The 18,266-nt window shown below is 46.3% G+C and overlaps 2 protein-coding genes and 2 pseudogenes across 3 annotated transcripts in view; 3 read left to right on the top strand and 1 right to left on the bottom strand.

Annotated features, from left to right (window-relative positions):
• Positions 1-1,312, bottom strand: LOC128569162 (60S ribosomal protein L4-like; annotated as a pseudogene). Its single transcript, XR_008375279.1, has one exon. The product of XR_008375279.1 is annotated as a 60S ribosomal protein L4-like (transcript).
• Positions 1,313-3,861: 2,549 nt separating this feature from the next.
• On the top strand, positions 3,862-4,338 carry LOC128569161 (60S ribosomal protein L26-like). The gene has a single exon (XM_053567281.1). The coding sequence runs from the start codon at positions 3,877-3,879 to the stop codon at positions 4,336-4,338; it is 462 nt and encodes a 153-aa protein (XP_053423256.1). The 5' UTR covers positions 3,862-3,876.
• A 7,216-nt stretch (positions 4,339-11,554) lies between these two features.
• RUFY1 (RUN and FYVE domain containing 1) overlaps positions 11,555-18,266 on the top strand; it is a 63,438-nt gene continuing 56,726 nt past the window's right edge. Inside the window, exon 1 of the mRNA XM_053567272.1 lies at positions 11,555-12,096. Within this exon, the coding sequence (XP_053423247.1) occupies positions 11,805-12,096 (292 nt within the window). The 5' untranslated portion in view covers positions 11,555-11,804. The remainder of the gene's footprint in view (positions 12,097-18,266) is intronic.
• LOC128569221 (39S ribosomal protein L18, mitochondrial-like) lies at positions 16,854-17,945 on the top strand (annotated as a pseudogene).

The raw sequence follows: 18,266 nt of genomic DNA, 5'->3' as shown, positions 1-18,266 counted from the left end.
TTTCTCACTGACTCTTTGACCAGGTCTTTATTCAAAATAAACTGTCCAAAATGATTTGATGTGTATGGAATAAACATTAAAGAGTTTATGCAGGAGGCTTCTTTTCCTCTGTGGTAGGTTTCTTTTCTGCCGGCTTCTTTTCGGCTGCTGGTTTCTTGGTAGAGGCAGCCTTTTTTCCTACCAGAGGCTTTTTCTGCTTTTTAACACCAACAGGCTTCCTGCCTGCAACCCCCTTCTCAGCTGACGTGGCCTGTAGTTCTGTGGCTGCCTTATCCACCCGAAGTTTGTGATTCCTGCCTGGCGAAGAATGGTATTCTGACGCCTGGTCTTTGCATATGGGTTTAGCTTTAACATGATTCTCAGGTTTTTCAGTGGATTCTTCTTCAGGACTCTGCGATGAATCTTTTTGCCTGGTGCACGGAGAGCTCTTTGGATCTCTGGGCTTTTCGAGATTCGGCTAAGGTCTGTGTTCATCATCTTGTGCATGGGAAGGCTGTAGTTACTCTTAAGGGAAGCAGCTTTATGTCAAGTGCCATACAATTCATCTAACTTCCGGAAAGCACTTCCAGTCCAAATGCAGAAACGTCCCACATGTCCACCGGGAGCAAGTTCCAAAATGTTCAGCTTGCTTACATTAAGCAGAGTAATTCCAGGGATGTTCCTGAAAGCCTTGATGATACCATTGTCCTCCTTATAGATGATACAGGGTCCCCTGCACTGGATACGATGACAGTTTCTCATTTTGCCCTTGCCAGCCCTCAGTCACTGAGAGGCAGGGACCTTTTTGATATCATTCCAGGCCTTAAGTTTCCTAAGAAGCAAAAAAGCCTCCTTGGTCTTCTTATAGCCTTCAACTTTATCTTAACCACCAACAGAAGTTCAGGAACTTCCTCAATTCGATGACCTTTAGACATGACCAAAGCTGAGGCGGCCAGGGCAGAGCAGATGGCATATCGCTTTGGGGTTGCGTTCACTTTACGGTTTTTACACCAGGTTTTCATTGGCAAACATGCGGCCTCCACAACACATATTTCCAAAAGCACCCTGGCCAGAATGGTAAGTCCCACCACCTCGAACTCTGGGAATCCTAGCCACAGCTCTGCCAGTCCCCCAGGACTCAGCACTGGTCTGGTGACCCGCTAATTCACTGACAGCACATGGCTGTCTGTTGTTTTTACGCAAGTTGGTGTGAACAAAATTCACAGTACTAGTCAAATGGGCACCTTGAAGACAGCAGACGAAGTGACATTTTTGCCAGATGACTCCCCCTTTTCAGAGTACACTGTTATCAGTGGACGAGCACAAGCCATGATGGGGAAAGAAGGCCACGCTCCTCTCCACCCGGTGTCTCCTACAGAAAAAGCCATACATCTTTTTACTACGAAAATCATACGTTCGGGCAGTGCCTGTGGCTCAGTGAGTAGGGCGCCGGCCCCATATGCTGATGGTGGCAGGTTCAAACCCAGCCCCGGCCAAACTGCAACCAAAAAATAGCCGGGCGTTGTGGCGGGCGCCTGTAGTCCCAGCTACTCGGGAGGCTGAGGCAAGAGAATCGCTTAAGCCCAGGAGTTAGAGGTTGCTGTGAGCCGTGTGACGCCACGGCACTCTACCGAGGGCCATAAAGTGAGACTCTGTCTCTACCAAAAAAAAAAAAAAAAAAAAATCAGACATTCAGAGACATTCAAAGAAGTAGAGAGAATGTACAAAACTCTCTTATACTCAATACCTAAATTTAAAAATTGTCAGGGCAGTACCTGTGGCTCAATGGGTAGGGCACCAGCCCCATATACCGAGGGTGGCGGGTTCAAACCCAGCCCTGGCCAAACTGCAACAAAAAGATAGCCGGGCGTTGTGACAGGCGCCTATAGTCCCAGCTGCTCGGGAGGCTGAGGCAAGAGAATCACGTAAGCCCAAGAGCTGGAGGTTGCTGTGAGCTGTGACACGACTGCACTCTACCGAGGGTGACAAAGTGAGACCCTTGTCTCTAAAAAAGAAAAAAATTGTCAACCACTTGTGGTATCTGTATCACCTATTTTATTTTTTGGAGTTATTTTCAGTGTAATTCCAGACATCATGACATGTTTCCACGTAATACTCTAATGCAGGTCTAAAAAAGTAAGGGCATTTAAAAAGAAAAAAGTAAAGGCTCGGCGCCTGTGGCTCAAGCTGCTAAGGCGCCAGCCACATACACCTGAGCTGGCGGGTTCGAATCCAGCCCGGGCCCACCAAACAACAAAAAAGTCGAATCCAGCCCGGGCCCGGCTGGAAACAAAAAAAAAAAAAATAGCCAGGCATTGTGGCCGGTGCCTGTAGTCCCAGCTACTTGGGAGGCTGAGGCAAGAGAATTGCTTGAGCCTAGGAGTTGGAGGTTGCTGTGACCTGTGATGTCACAGCACTCTACCCAGGGTGACAGCTTGAGGCTCTGTCTCAAAAAAAAAAAGTAAGTGTTGGGGCGGCGCCTGTGGCTCAGTGAGCAGGGCGCTGGCCCCATATACCAAGGGTGGTGGGTTCAAACCCAGTCCCCGTCAAACTGCAACAAAAAAATAGCTGGGCGTTGTGGCAGGCGCCTGTAGTCCCAGCTACTCGGGAGGCTGAGGCAGGAGAATCACCTAAGCCCAGGAGTTGGAGGTTACTGTGAGCTGTGTGATGCCACGGCACTCTATCAAGGGCCATAAAGTGAGACTCTGTCTCTACAAAAAAAAAAAAAAGTAAGTACATTTTCCTAAACAACCACAATCCATTATTACATTTCAAAAATTACAATCATTCATGGGCGGCGCCTGTGGCTCAAAGAAGTAGGTCACCGGCTCTGTTTGCCAGAGATGGGGTGGGTTCAAACCCAGCCCAGGCCAAAAAAAAATTACAATGATTCCATAATACCATTTAATATTCAGTCCATTCAAATTTTCCCACTTAAATAAAAAGCTCTTTCCCTGCAGGCACTTTGGAGCTAATCAGAACCATCTCAGACCTCTGGGGCTTACTACAGGTGCTGTTTCTCCTCTCTCCATCTTCTGTTAAGTTAGGGCTTAGATCTCAGGCTATGCAGTCCAATACAGTAGGTGCTAGCCGCATACAAATCCACATTAATTTAACTGAAGGAGAGACTCAAGTCCTCAGTCATGTGAACATTTCAAGTGCTCAGTGGGCACATGTGGCAGAGATCAAGAGCATTTCCATCATCTCAGAAGGTTCTGTTGGACAGAACCTTGAAATACTTGTTTTTAGGTAAACAGTTTCAGCAAGAAGACCTCTTAATGTGTGCTTTGTATCGAATAGTTCAGAAAAGTAATCTCACTTTAATTGCCTATTCCTGGTATCAGGATGTCAACTATGCTCAGATAGTGAGAATCTCCTAGATTGTAAATACCAACCAAAGTGTGGAAGTGACACGTGTAAGGTAAACTCAGGAAAGCCCAGGCCTTGCCCAGCTGATGTGGCCAATGAAACTGTGAGATCCATCTCTTGGTTTGGGGGGGAACTTTTTGTTTGGTTGGTTTTGCTTTTTTGAGATCCATCTCTTTGCATACCCCTTTGGGCTGGGACAAGTCGCCCAAACCACCCCCCCAGGTGCCCCATAACTAAATATTTAGCCCATGCCAAGTAAAAAATGAGCAATTATCAACTGTAGCCCCTAGACAAGACAAAGCCGCCCGTGATGGGGAAAGCAAAGGAGGCTAGCAGGAGGGCGCTGCAGCGTCCAGAGTAAAGTTCCAAAGTGCAAGAGGGCATCCTGGAAGGTGACGGCAAAGGCTAGGTGACAAGTAGTGCGGGGGAGCGCTGAGGATACAAAAAGAAGGTAGGGTCTAAGAAAATTGGTGCAATCCTAAAAAAGATTACAAAGAAAAGTAAGAGTCGCTGTTCCCTTTTGCAGCCATGGCCGGAGAGGCAGCGGCCAAAATGAAGTTCAATCCCTTTGTGACTTCGGACCGAAGCAAGAACCGCAAAAGGCATTTCAATGCACCTTCCCACGTTCGCAGGAAGATTATGTCTTCCCCTCTTTCCAAAGAGCTGAGACAGAAGTACAATGTTCGATCCATGCCCATCCGAAAGGATGATGAAGTTCAGGTTGTCCCGGGGCATTATAAAGGTCAGCAGAGTGGCAAAGCAGTCCAGGTTTACAGGAAGAAATGTGTCATCTACATTGAGTGGGTGCAGCGGGAAAAGGCTAATGGCACAACTGTCCACGTGGGCATTCACCCCAGCAAGGTGGTCATGACTAGGCTTAAACTGGACAAAGACCGCAAAAAGATCCTTGAACAAAAAGCCAAATCCCGCCAAGTAGGAAAGGAAAAGGGCAAGAACAAGGAAGAAACAATTGACAAGATGCAGGAATAAAATAATCTTATATGCAACTTTCCTTAAACACTGCTACAATGAAAAAAGAAAAAATTATAAAAACGAAAAGTAAGAGTGAAGGGCAATGGGCAGAGGGCAGAATCACACCCTGATGAGGCAGCAGACAAGTGAAACCCAAGGCCTAAAAGACTGGGGGAAGAAACACACAGGGGCATTCATAAAAAAAAAAACAGTGAGGACAGAAGGACCACGTATTTCCAGGGAGGGCTGTTTTAATTATTATAGAACATTTCAAGTGTATGGAAAATTATAGACAATAACATATTTGAGTGCCTTTTAAATCCTACTATTTGCACCTAAAATAATCAGACACATCCTCCTCACCGAAAGCCCTCTCCTCAAGTATTCTCCAAAGGGGTCTCCTATAAAATAAAAATGAAAAGAACTTAGGAAAAAAAAAAAAGAAAAGAACTTAGAATTGCTGTGCTTCTTGCTAAGAGAATTCAGGTGATTATGTGCGCACTCAATTACCTACCTTATTAGGACCATCCCTCCTTTTTGATAGCATGAATTTTACAATGCCGTGTTTACTATCCTGAAAAAAAATGCATAATAAGCCTACCAGTCTTCAAAATTTCCAAACAATGAATATACTATAATGTTCATAGCTAGCCACAGTGCTTCACACCTACAATCCCGGCTACTCTGGAGGCCGAGGTGGGGAGATCACTTGAGCCCCGGAGTTTAAGACTGTGGTGAGCCGCAATCACACCTATGAATAGCCACTATACTCCAGTCAGGGCACATATTGAGACGCTGTCTCTAAAAAAAGAATAAAATAAATAAGTGTGTATATAATACGTCCTAGCTGTGACATTAAAAAAAGAAATATATAATTCATACTGGCATCCATCAGAGACATCACAGGTTTGGCTCTACATCACCATAATAAAGCAAGTCACACAGTTTTGGGTTTCCCAGGGCATCAAGTTAAATAATAAACTTAAGTTTATTAAGTGTGCAATAGCATTATGTCTAAAAAAATAATGGGCATATTTTAAATTAAAAGCACACTATTGCTTTAAAAATGCTAATGAGCATCTGACCTTTCAGTGAGTCCTAATCTCCCTGCCAGTGAGGGTCTTATCTCAATGTTCAGGACCTTGCTTTAGATTAGCTTTGGCTTAGGGAACGCTGTGCCTGGTGTGATCTTCTATCCAGACCACTAAAACGTCCTCCATCTCAGCAATAAAGCTGCTTCACTGGGAACAATATCATTCTTGTATTCACTGGACTAGCACTTTTATTTCCTTCAAAACTTTTTTTTTTTCTTTGCAGTTTTGGCTGGGGCTGGGTTTGAACCCACCACCTCCTGTATATGGGGCCGGCACCCTCCTCTTTTGAGCAACAGGCACCGCCCCCTTCAAAAACTTTTCCTGTGCATTCACAACTTGGCTACCAGCTTAGCACAAGAGGCACGGCCTTCTTTGACTTTCCACATGCCGCCTTCTCTAAACTTATTCATTGCTGGCTTTTGATTTAAGGAGAGAGATGTGCAACTATTCCTTTCACTTGAACATTTAGGGTTATTAATTGTCCTAATTTCACTTTTATTGTTTCCCAGAGAAGAGAAAGGCCCCGAGAGAGGAAGACAGATGAGGAATAGCAGGTCAAGGGAGCAGTCAGAATATTTTATTAATTAATATTTTATTAATAATTTATTAAGTTCACCATTTTATGTGGGTGCAGCTCACGGCTCCCCAAAACAATTATACTAGTAACGTCAAAGATCACTGATCAGGCCGGGTGAGGTGGCTCATGCCTGTAATCCTAGCACTCTGGGAGGCTGAGGAGGTTGGATTGCCTGAGCTCACAGATTTGAGACCAACCTCAGCAAGAGCGAGACCCCACATCTAAAAATAGCTGGGCTTTGTGGCGGGTGCATGTAGTCCCAACTACTGGGGAGACTGAGGCAAGAGAATCGCTAGAGCCCAAGAACTTGAGGTTGCTGTGAGCTATGACACTAGGGCACTCTACCAAAGTGAGATTCTGTCTCAAAAAAAAAAAAAAAATCGCTGATCACAGGCAGGCACAGCAGCTCACATCTGTACTCTGGGAGGCCAAGGCAAGAGATCACTTCAGCTCAGGAGTTTGAGACCAGCCTGACCAAGAGCAAGACAGCAAGACACCTTCTCTACTAAAAAACAGAAAAGTTAGCTGGATGTTGTGGTACCTGTAGTACCAGCTACCTGGGAGGCTGAGACTGAGGTATAGGAACACTTGAATTCAGGAGTTTGAGGTGGCTGTGAGCTGGGCTGACCCCACTACATTCTAGCCTGGGCAGCAGAGTGAGACTCTGTCTCAAAAAAAAAGAAAAAGATCACTGATCACTAATCACCATAACAGATATAATAATAATATTAAAGTTGGGGCGCTGCAAACAGAACATCTTCCCCAGTCACCCAGGCTCCTCCATGGTGGTGGGGTCCCTGAACTGAGGGCAGCCCGAACTTCCTCAGCCATGGCCCTCCACCAGCACTCAGGTTCCCAATGTGCCACCACCACTGTTCCTGCTGCTGCTGCTGAGCCTGGTGCTGCTGGGCCCCAGGGCCTCGTGGAGCCCGCCACTGGGAGTGACAGTGCAGTCCCTGCACAAAGCGGCCCTGCAGGACCTGTGGAATTTGGCCAACAGCTTGGACCCAGGCACAGAGACCCTCCTGCTACAGGCTGAGCACCGGGCCATGTGTGCCTGGCTGGCCAAGTGGACACTGAGGACCCTCACCAGCACTGTCCCCTGTCAATAAATGTCCAGACAGCAACAACAAAAAAAAAGTTTGAAATATTATGAGAATTACCAAAATGTGATGCAGCGACACAAGGTAAGCCTATGCTGATAGAGAAAAGTTGGTGTCAGTAAACTTTTTTTTTTTTTGACAGAGTCTCACTTTGTTGCTCCCAGTAGAGTGCTAGGGCATCATAGCTCACAGCCACCTATAACTCTTGGGCTCAAGTGATTCTCTTGCCTCAGCTGGGACTACAAGCGCCTGCCACAATGCCCAGCTAATTTTAGAGATGGGGTCTCGATCTAGCTCAGAGCTGGTCTTGAACTTGTGAGCTCAGGCTATATGCCCACCTCGGCATCCCAGAGTGTGGGATTACAGACATGAGCCACCACATCTGGCAGGTGTCAGTAAACTTACTGGATAGAGGTTTGCCACAAACCTTCAATTTGTAAAAGACACAATAAATGGAAGTGCAACAAAACAGGGTACTCCTGTGTTCTAACGTGCAAATGAGACACAACTACCACTAAAAGAAATAATGCACCCAGGCTTGGCGCCCGTAGCTCGGTGGTTAGAGAGCCAACCACATACACCAGGGCTGGGGGGTTTGAACCAGCCTGGGCCTGCTTAAAAAAACAACGACAACTACAACAAAAAAAATAGCCGGGTGTTGTGGCAGGCGCCTGTAGTCCCAGCTACTTGGGAGACTGAGGCAAGAGAATCACCTAAGCCCAAGAGTTTGAGGTTGCTGTGAGCTGTGATGCCATGGCACTCTACCAAGGCCAAAATAGTGAGACTCTGTCTCAAAAAAAAAAAAAAGAAAAGAAAGAATGCACCCGTATATTTGCACCTGTGTAGAAAAATCCCTATGCCTGTCATAGCACAAATGTTTTGTTTTGTTTTGTTTTTTGAGACAGAGCCCCAAGCTGTCACCCTAGATAGAGTGCTGTGACATCACAGCTCACAGCAACCTTCAACTCCTGGCTTAAGCAATTCTCTTGCCTCAGCCTCCCAAGTAGCTGGGACTACAGGTGCCCACCACAATGCCAGGCTACTTTTTGGTTGTAGTTGTCATTGTTGTTTGGCAGGCTGGGGCTGGATTTGAACCCACCAGCTCTGGCAACTCAAATATCAAAAGCAGCATTGTTGTGGGCAATGTAATTTTCTGAATTCCAGGAAAATTCAGGCAGGGTACATTTGTTGTAATTATTTGCTCACTGGTATTCCTAGTGAGCCTTTACTCAAATGTTAGTAGGACTGATCTTCCTAACTTCCTATAAGTTAGATGTGGCTGTGACTTGCTTTCACTATGGAAATATGTGTAAGTGAAGTTTGCCACTACAGGGCTGGAGCATTTAATCTTGATGAAAAACTGCTCCAAGTGTAAACGGTCTGTGAAGCTAGTGAATGATGCCCCATGAATATATCAATGTACACAGCTATGATTTAATAAAAAAGAAAAAAGAAAAAGAAAAACTGCTCCAAGTGATGGAGCCTCCAACAGCCTAGGTCTCAAGAAACTATGATGAGGCGAGCAGAGTATTCTGTCTACACCAACATGTTGCATGATGAGAAACAAACTTGTATGTTAAGCTGCCAAGATTTGGGGGTTATTTACTACTGTATCATAACCTTGCCTGATACAGTATTAAAAATATTTCCAGGGCGGCGCCTGTGGCTCAGTCGATAAGGTGCTGGCCCCATATGCCGGGGGTGGCGGGTTCAAACCCGCCCCGGCTGAATTGCAACCAAAAAAATAGCCGGGCGTTATGGCGGGTGCCTGTAGTCCCAGCTGCTCGGGAGACTGAAGCAAGAGAATCACTTAAGCCCAGGAGTTGGAGGTTGCTGTGAGCTGTGTAAGGCCACGGCACTCTACCCAGGGCCATAAAGTGAGATTCTGTCTCCACAAAAAAAAAAAAAAAAAAAATCCAAAAATGTTTATATTTTTATGCAAAATGGAATTAAGCCCCAGGCTCCGATCATCATAAACAACCTTCTTGCCTGCATAAATATCCAGGACCCCTGGAAAATCATGAAGGATGCAGGGCAATTCTTTGTTACTGTAGACTATCTTCATCCTTTTCTGCCCCAGCCCAGCAGACAGACAGCATTGCCCTCAACCATTATGGCAACCCAAATACCGTCCTCACCAAAACACTCCCTTAGGAAGTAGCACCACCCCACTGAGAACAACTGGCCTTCAGGGACCAGGTAGATTTTGAAACTAGTAAAGAGGGCTGGACAAAGACTGAGATCCAGGGAGGAGCAAAGCTTCTAACAGGGCACCCATTGACCACACCAACAACTGTTGCTATCAGGGAAAATACTGAGCTGCCAAATCTTTCAGTGATTCAACAAAGGGCTAAAATCCAGATTCTTGTAAAAAATCTTTTGATTTTGAAACCAACGAGTTAATTTTATCAGGTCTGTTTGCTCTGCTTACCCAGGAATTCAAGGCAGCAGTGAGTTAACAACACACCACTGATTCCAGCAAGATCCTGTCTCTCTTTTTTTTCTTAGAGATGGAGTCTCACTTTGTCGACATCAGTAAAGTGCGATGCCGTCACAGCTCACAGCAACCTCTAGATCTTGGGCCTAGGTGATTCTCTTGCCTCAGCCTCCAGAGTAGCTGGGAGTACAGGTGCCTGCCACAACGCCTGGCTATTTTTGTGTGGCAGTTTGGCGGGGGCGGGTTCGAACCCGCCACCCTTGGTATATGGGGCCTTCAATATATAGGGCTACTCACTGAGCCACGGGGAATGCCCAAGATCCTATCTTTTTAAAAAAAAAAAAGCCACATTTAACTCCTGGCCTCAAGTGATCCTCCTGCCTTGGCCTCTGAAAGTGCTAGAATTATAAGCTTGACCAAAAATAATTTTTTTTAACCCTCTGCGAGTGAAACAAAATAGTCCTGCTGGTTTGATGGCAGTCTGTGTGCCCCACTTTGTAAAGTGTCAAATGCTAGTGAAATCTGACTTTGTATTTTGTCAAATTCCCTTCATTTCCAAGTGAGGAACTCTGTCCAAGGTGTCAAAGAAAATAAAAATCTCAGGCCCATCCCCAGAAATCCTTATTTAAAAGGTAAGGTAAAGGCCTCAGGCACCAGCAAAGAGCTGCCCTCACAGACTATTCATTAAGGAAACTCCTTGCTGGCCTCTGGAAAGGTGACTTTGAGGAAAAGTTATCAAACAGGAGGTAGGAGAAACAAACTCACAGCACATAATTGATCTTCTGAAGAGAAAAAAACTACAACTACTCTTTTTGTTTTGTTTAATCAAAACTCTGGTGGCCTAATTCATTTTCTCAACCTTGAAGAGCCCTGAAGGGACAATAGGGGTGTGAGCTCCTCTCTGGAGCTCTGTCTCCACTCTGGCCAACAGATTCCAAGGACTCAGATAAGACAGAAAGAACACCTGCAACTACTTCGCCCTGTTTTTGCAATCTGCTAACAAGGTCCTTACTGCAAAATCTTATTTAATAATGAAGTCTGTTCTATTGTTATCTTGACACCAGAATTTCAGGTTCTTGGTCTCAGCGATGGGAAGAATGAATCCATGGACCACAGGATCAGTGCTAAGTCAGGATTTATTTACAGAAACAAAACTTAACAACTACAAAAACCAAACCTCCTGGCAGAGAGAACCCAGGAGGGGAACAAGCTCTCCTGCTCCCTCTTGGAGGTCTGTCTTTGGGCTCGCTGCTCAGGGGTTTATATAGTGGCAGGGGGGTTGTTCTGCTAGGGTGTGAGTCCTGTCAGTTACAGCCAGCTGTCCAATGAACTCTCAGGCCTTGGAAACTGACAGGAAATCCACCAGTCAGAAGTGCACCTGGAGGAGACAGCAAGGCCCCCATCCATGAAACTGACCAGTCAAAAGTCCAGGTGGATCCCAGCTGCTCCCGAGGCTGAGGCAAGAGAATAGCGTAAGCCCAAGAGTTAGAAGTTGCTGTGAGCCGTGTGACACCACGGCACTCTACCCAAGGGCGGTAGAGTGAGACTCTGTCTCTACAAAAAAAAAAAAAAAAAGTCCAGGTGGAGGTGACAGCACAGCGCCAGCATCTCCCCAGAAGGTGTCTGGCCCTTGCAGCAAGCTGGTTCCTCTGTCCCCAGGAGCATCAACACCTCCAGGGCTAAGGCAGCAGGTCATGGAGCTGACTTGTCCTGCATCAATCTCACTTAACTAATTAATACTAGAATCCAGATCTTCTGATTCCCAGGCTTTGTACTCTTTCCTGACAAGCTATCGCGGCGCCCGTGGCTTAAAGGGGTAGGGCGGCGGCCCCATATGCCGGAGGTGGTAGGTTCAAACCCACCCTGGCCAAAAACCGCAAAAAAAAAATCCTACTTTCCTGTCTCACCTGTCCCAAAGTTCCTTAGTCGCCCTCTTACGGCTTGTCATAAAGGGTGCTGCAGACAAATGACGAGGGAGTAAATATAAAATATGAAATGAAAACTAAAAAGAGAAAGTAGTGTTACAGACAAGGAAGAATCCAGGAGGGTGCACAAGGGTCCTGAAGAACGTTCTAGAGAATTTCCATGCAAACACGCCCTCCCGGCTGCAGGGGATTGATACGCCATGTTATGATTTGCAATTTTTCAAAAAACGTTTTTAAGCCAAAGAAAGCAAGATGCTCGCTGAAGAAGGGGGAACAGAAAAGCTGCCAGAGCGCCCAGCGCCCGCCCGCCCGCGCGGCCCCCGCCCGCCGGCCACGTGACCGGCCAAGATGGCCGACCTCGGAGACGGTTGCCCGGCGGGGCGGGAGCCTGCGCGAGAGCCGGACTCGGGGCCTGAGGCTGGAGAAGAGTTTGAGATCGTGGACCGGAGCCAGCTGCCGACCCCAGGCGAGCTGCGGAGTGCAGGTAGGCCGCGGACTGCAGCCGAAGGCTGGTCGACGCCCATCCGGACCCTTGCGCGAAAGGCCTCCGAGAACCTGTCGGCGAGTTGCGGGAGCGCGCTGCGCGCGGCCGCCGGGCTGAGCGGCGGGGACGGCGGCGCGGACGTTGCGGCGCGCGCAGGTAGGCTCGGAAGGGCGGCCACCCCGCGTGTCCCCGGCCCAGGTGGCGGTGGGAGCTGGGCTGGCGAGGGGGTGTGACCTACTCAGCTAGTTAGACGAGTAGTTAGACAACCTGTCACACGCCTTGCTACTCGTCTTGTTTCTTGACTCCGAGCCGCCGAAACAAGATAAATTCAGGAGCTTGGAGAGGCTTAAGAGGGCGACCACAACCGCAAGCCTGCATTTCTCCGGGAGCTCCCAGGACAGCAGCATTAGACCAACCATTGACTTTTAGATGGCGGAAAAGTACTAATTTAGCTTTAAGTAACCTGTACCAATTTTTAAAATGCGTAAAATGAATCCAGTACTGTTTACTTGCTTTTGGTTTTACTTTATTTTTATTTTTTTTAGACAGTCTCACTATGTCGCCCTTGGTAGAGTGCTGTGGCATCACAGCTCACAGCAACTTCAAACTCTTGGGCTTAATTGATTCTCTTGCCTCAGTCTCCCAAGTAGCTGGGACTACAGGCGCCCACCACAACACCCGGCTATTTTTTTTATTGCAGTTATCAGTGTTGTTTATCAGACCCAGGCCGGCTCGAACCTGCAAGCCTCGGTGTAGGTGACCAGCGCCCTACCCACTGAGCTACGGGCGCCGCCCTGTTTTCTTGCTTTTAAATCCCACGATGCCAGGTGGCCGCGCCCCTCTGAGTGTGGACAGTACAGCACGAACTCCGGGTGCGGCTGGAGCACAAAGTCGGAAGTTCGGAGAATTTGGTCCCCCTTGCCCCAAAGCTCAGATTTATCGTGTGTAGTGGACAAGCCACCACCCTCCCACTTACATCTTTCATCTTGTAAAGTGGGGATTTTTTTGATCACCCAATGATCTCTTAAAGTCTTTTTCAGTTCCTGTAATCTAGAATAGAGTTTCAGTATAGCTGCAAGAATGAAAACATTAAACGATTATGACTTTGCCTTAGAAGGACCTATGAAGGCTCAGCGCCTGTAGCTCAGCGGCTAGGGCGCCAGCCACATACACCAGAGCTGGCGGGTTCAAATCCAGCCCGTGCCTGCCAAACAACAAAAACAAAAATAGCCGGGCACCTGTGGTCCCACCTACTCTGGAGGCTCAGGCAAGAGAATCACCTAAGCCCAAGAGTTTGAGGTTGCTGTGAGCTGTGATGTGACTGCACTCTACAGTGAGGGCAACAAAGTGAGACTCCGTCTCTTAAAAAAAAGAAAGAAAAAAATAAAACAAAAAAAAAAAAGAAAGAGAGAGAAAGGAAGGAAAGGGGCCCAGTGAATGTAGCTCAGTGGCTAGGGTGCCAGCCACATAACACTGGACCTAACGGGTTCGAATCCAGCCTGGGTCTGCCAAACAACAGTGGTAACTCCAACCAAAAAATAGCCTGGCGTTGTGGCGGGCACCTTTAGTCCCAGCTGCTTGAGCCCAGGAGTTTAAGGTTGCTGTGAGCTGTAGCACCGCTGCCCACACGTTTGAGACTCTGTCCCCCAAAAAAGGAGGGGGAGGCGCATGTGGCTCAGTGAATAGGGTGCCGGCCCCATATACAGAGGGTGGCAGATTCGAACCCGGCTCTGGCCAAACTTCAACAAAAAATAGCTGGGTGTTGTGGCAGGTGCCTGTGGTCCCAGCTACTTGCGAGGCTGAAGCAAGAGAATTGCCTAAGCCCAAGAGTTTGAGGTTGCTTTGGGCTGTGATGCCACTGCATTCTACAGAGGGCAACAAAGTGAGACTCTGTCTCTTAAAAAAGAAAAGAAAGAAAGAGGCTTGGTGACTGTAGCTCAGTGGCTAGGGTGCCAGCCACATAACACCGGAGCTGGTGGGTTCGAATCCAGCCTGGGTCTACCAAACAACATAGACTGTCTCAAAAAAAAAAAAAAGACCTCTAAAGCCAGATACTTAAGAGCTATGCTATCCAATATTAGTAGCCCCTATCATATGTGATGTTTAAATGTAAAATTAAAATTCAGGTTCAGCACCCATAGCTCAGTGCGGCTGGTGGGTTCAAACCCAGCCTGGGCCTGCTAAACAACAACTGCAACAAAAAAATAGCCAGGCTTTGTGGCAGGCGCCTGTAGTCCCAGCTACTCGGGAGGCTGAGGCAAGAGAATCGCTTAAGCCCAGGAGTTGGAGGTTGCTGTGAGCTGTGTGATGCCACGGCACTCTACTCAGGGCCATAAAGTGAGACTCTGTCTCTACGAAAAATAATAATGATAATAATTATAAATAAAAATAAAAGAAAGAAAAGAATTAACGGTGCACAATATCTTACACATGGGTGCTCACTAACAAAGGCATCCTTTCATTTTAAAATTATGTAGAAATGTGACTCTATTTTCTTCCATGGCAAATTTTATTTTCCAAGTATAACTAATAGTGCAACTTTTTCCAAACTGCAGCAAACACAGTAACTTCTTCCCCTTTGCATTGGCAAACTCCTTAAAGTGAAAACTCTTGAAAATTAAGAAATGTTTAAAATGTTTTTCTTCCTTGATATAGGTAAGCACCACATTGAGCTACTCAAAATTAAAAATCAAATTTATAAACAGGCCATGTGAGGTGGCACACACTTGTGATCGTAGCACTCTGGGAGGCTGAACAGGAGGATAGCTTGAGCTCAGGAGTTTGAGACTTGCCTGAGCAAATGCAAGGAAGACACCCATCTCTACAAAAAGAAAAAATTAGCCAGACATGGTGGTGTGCACCTATAGTCCCAGCTACTCAGAGGCTGAGGCAGGAAGATTGTATAAGCCCAAGAGTTTGAGATTGCAGTGAGCTGCAGTGATGCCACTGCACTCTAGCTGCGGTGACAGAGTGAGACTTTAGAGTCTCCAAAAGAAAAAGAATCAGTTACTCTTCTATAATTCAGAACCCAACAGCAACATCTGAGCCTGGGCATGTTCTCTCTAGCTCATTGTCTCAACAGCTTCATTCATTTATGTTGTAGGACCCATTCTGGAAGATAGTCAAGGTTGAGATCCCTGATCAGACTGTTTATTTGAAATTCAGTAAACGTAGAACTTTGTGATATCCTGTGTGTTGTGTTGAACCATTATTAATGAATCTTAGAGATGTTCTCAAAGACCAAGGTCACAAAGCTAGTAAAATTGAGATGGGACTGCTAAAAGATCGCTCTAACTCTAATGTTCCGTGCCTGAGTACAAATGAGCACAGGCAACCAACAATAGGGAACTCAAGGAGATGGCTGCAGAATGTTGCCACTGACCCAGAAACAGTGGTAAGAGCCACTGCCACCCAGCGCTGACTGCCTGGGACACTCATCTTGACATTTTTTGCCCACATGATCCCCTAAAAGAATCTCCAACTTTAAAAGTCAACATATAAAATTCTAAATCATAATTTTAAAGTTACTCAGAATTCATTTTCTGGTTTAGTGTCAATATTGACTTTTTAAAATAAAATTGTTACATGGTTCTTAGAAGTCTATCAACTGTTATGGAAACACCTTAATGAACTGAGAATCGGGCGGCGCCTGTGGCTCAGTCGGTAAGGCGCCGGCCCCATATGCCAAGGGTGGCGGGTTCAAACCCAGCCCCGGCCGAACTGCAACAAAAAAATAGCCAGGCGTTGTGGCGGGCGCCTGTAGTCCCAGCTGCTCGGGAGGCTGAGGCAAGAGAATCGCTTAAGCCCAGGAGCTGGAGGTTGCTGTGAGCTGTGTGAGGCCACGGCACTCTACTGAGGGCCATAAATTGAGACTCTGTCTCTACAAAAAAAAAAAAAAAGAAATGAACTGAGAATCACCTCCACATAGATCTTAAAAATAAATAGTTATTTAATAACTGAAAATTTTACATTTTCCCTTTTATTCCTTGAACCTGAATTTCCTTTCCACTTCTAGTATAGATTTTTATCTTAATGTAATAGATTTATATGTTTTTCAAAATGTTACAGGTCATCATAAGTCTCAGCAAAAATATATAAATAATTAAAATTTAATAGATTTTTCTGGTGGTTAAAGCTCTAAGAGTATAAAAAGTTTTCCCTTTTTTTGAGACAGTCTCAACTATGTCGCCCTCGGTAGACAAACGGGAACTGGTTGAGAGGGCTGAGGCAAGAGAATTGCTTGAGCCCAAGAGTTTGAAGTTGCTGTGAGCTCAAGCAATTCTCTTGCCTCAGCGTCCCAAGTAGCTGGGACTACAGGCGCCTGCCACAGTGCCTGGCTAGTTTTTGTTGCACTTGTCATCGTTGTCTTAACTGGCCCCAGCCGGGTTTGAACCTGCCACCCTCAGTATATATGGCTGGCACCATAACTGCTGTGCTACAGGGGTGGAGCCAAAAAAGTCTTCCTTCTTGAATGAATTACCATTCAATTTATTTTTTTTTTTTTGTAGAGACAGAGTCTCACTTTACTGCCCTCGGTAGAGTGCCGTGGCGTCACACGGCTCACAGCAACCTCCAGCTCTTGGGCTTATGTGATTCTCTTGCCTCAGCCTCCCGAGCAGCTGGGACTACAGGCGCCCGCCACAACACCCAGCTATTTTTTGGTTGCAGTTCAGCCGGGGCTGGGTTTGAACCCACCACCCTCGGTATATGGGGCCTGCGCCCTACTCACTGAGCCACAGGTGCCGCCCACCATTCAATTTATTATTGATGACACATTGATAACAGGAACATAAGCATGTTATGTTTTTATAAAGAATTATTGGTTTCCCTAAGTTAACATGGCTGTGGCCATGTACCCACTGAGGTGCCAATGAGCAAAAAGAGTATAGAGTTTGCCCAAGCTCATCTTAGCGATGGCGCTTCTGTTGCCTTTCCAGAGGTTGTCAGTTTGCAGGAACTCCAAGTGTAGGTTGGCAGCCCTCTCAACCAGTTCCCAGCCAACAGACCCTTCGGAAAATGAAGCTGTTGCCCCAGAGTCACCAGCCAGAACCCCTGGAATCTGGAGCTCTTAGGGATAGCCAGGAAAGAGCAGGGTTGGAGGACAGTGCAGTCCTCCTGGTGAGCTCTAGCACAGGTTACGAGTTGTAAGGCCTCAGCATCACATAGAAATATTTGTTGAGCCCGGGCGCGGTGGCTCACACCTGTAAACCTAGCACTCTGGGAGGCCAAGGTGGGTGGATTGCTTGAGCTCATGAGTTTGAGACCAGTTTGAGCAAAAGAGAGACCCTGTCTCTACTAAAAATATAAAAACTGAGGCAAGAGGATCACTTAAGCCCGAGTTGGAGGTTGCTGTGAGCTGTGATGCCGAAGCACTCTATGCAGAGTGACAGCTTGAGACTGTCTCAAAAAAAAAAAAGAGAAGAATTTGTTGAGCATCGAAATGGCCAGGTTGCAGTTTCAGCATCCACCCGTAAATGGGCTATTAAAAAGCACCTTTATAGTACCAGAAATGTGGTGGCTTGTAAAGAGTATAGGATGAGTGATGACACAGAGATGCTTAGAAGCAGGAATCAACAGGGCGGTGCCTATGGCTCAAGGAGCAGGGCGCCAGCCCCATATACGGGGGTTGGCTGATTCGAGCCCTGCCCCAGCCAAAACTGCAAAAAAAAAAAAAAAAAGAAAGAAAAGAAAGAAACAGGAATCAACTTCACAGTCTACCAACCAACCCCTTGGGAGGCAGCCTCAGACTCTAAAGAGTGCCATGACAGAAGGTGGCATGGTTCTACAGCAGTGGTTCTCAAGCTTCCTAATGCCACGACCTTTTAATACATTTCCTCACGTTGTGGTGACCCCCAACCATAAAATTGTTTTCATACACCTGTATTTGTATGGAGTGTATGTGATGGTTTTAGGTGACCCCTGTGAAAGGGTCATTCGACCCTCAAAGGGGTCGTGACCCACAGATTGAGAACCGCTGTTCTACAGGAACCTTGGACAATCTGTGAATAAAATAGAAACATTCATTGTTTTGAATGTGATAAAACTTGTCCGCTGTGATAACCACCAAAAGAACTTTCAGAAGAACAACCAACTTGGAAGTTTACAGCAATAATATCACAGTAGAATAATAGTTGTAGTTAAGATCACACCCTTTCTCCTCTTGTGTGCATATATTTTTTTTAAATCAAGGTTGAAATTCTTTCCCTCTTTTGCACATGAAAAGACCCATCTATGGAAAGCAGTCATGAATTATGTAATTAACTTTTGAAAGACAATAGTTATTAATAAGTTACAAAATAAAAGTGTATTATGGGGCGGCGCCTGTG

Source organism: Nycticebus coucang, chromosome 17 (genome assembly GCF_027406575.1).
Source record: "Nycticebus coucang isolate mNycCou1 chromosome 17, mNycCou1.pri, whole genome shotgun sequence".
Lineage (NCBI taxonomy): Eukaryota > Metazoa > Chordata > Mammalia > Primates > Lorisidae > Nycticebus > Nycticebus coucang.
This window is presented reverse-complemented; position numbering and strand designations above follow the sequence as displayed.

Bases quoted from the DNA above. Each gene is read 5' to 3' on its own strand.
- LOC128569161 (XM_053567281.1), top strand. From the start codon at position 3,877: ATGGCCGGAGAGGCAGCGGCCAAAATGAAGTTCAATCCCTTTGTGACT.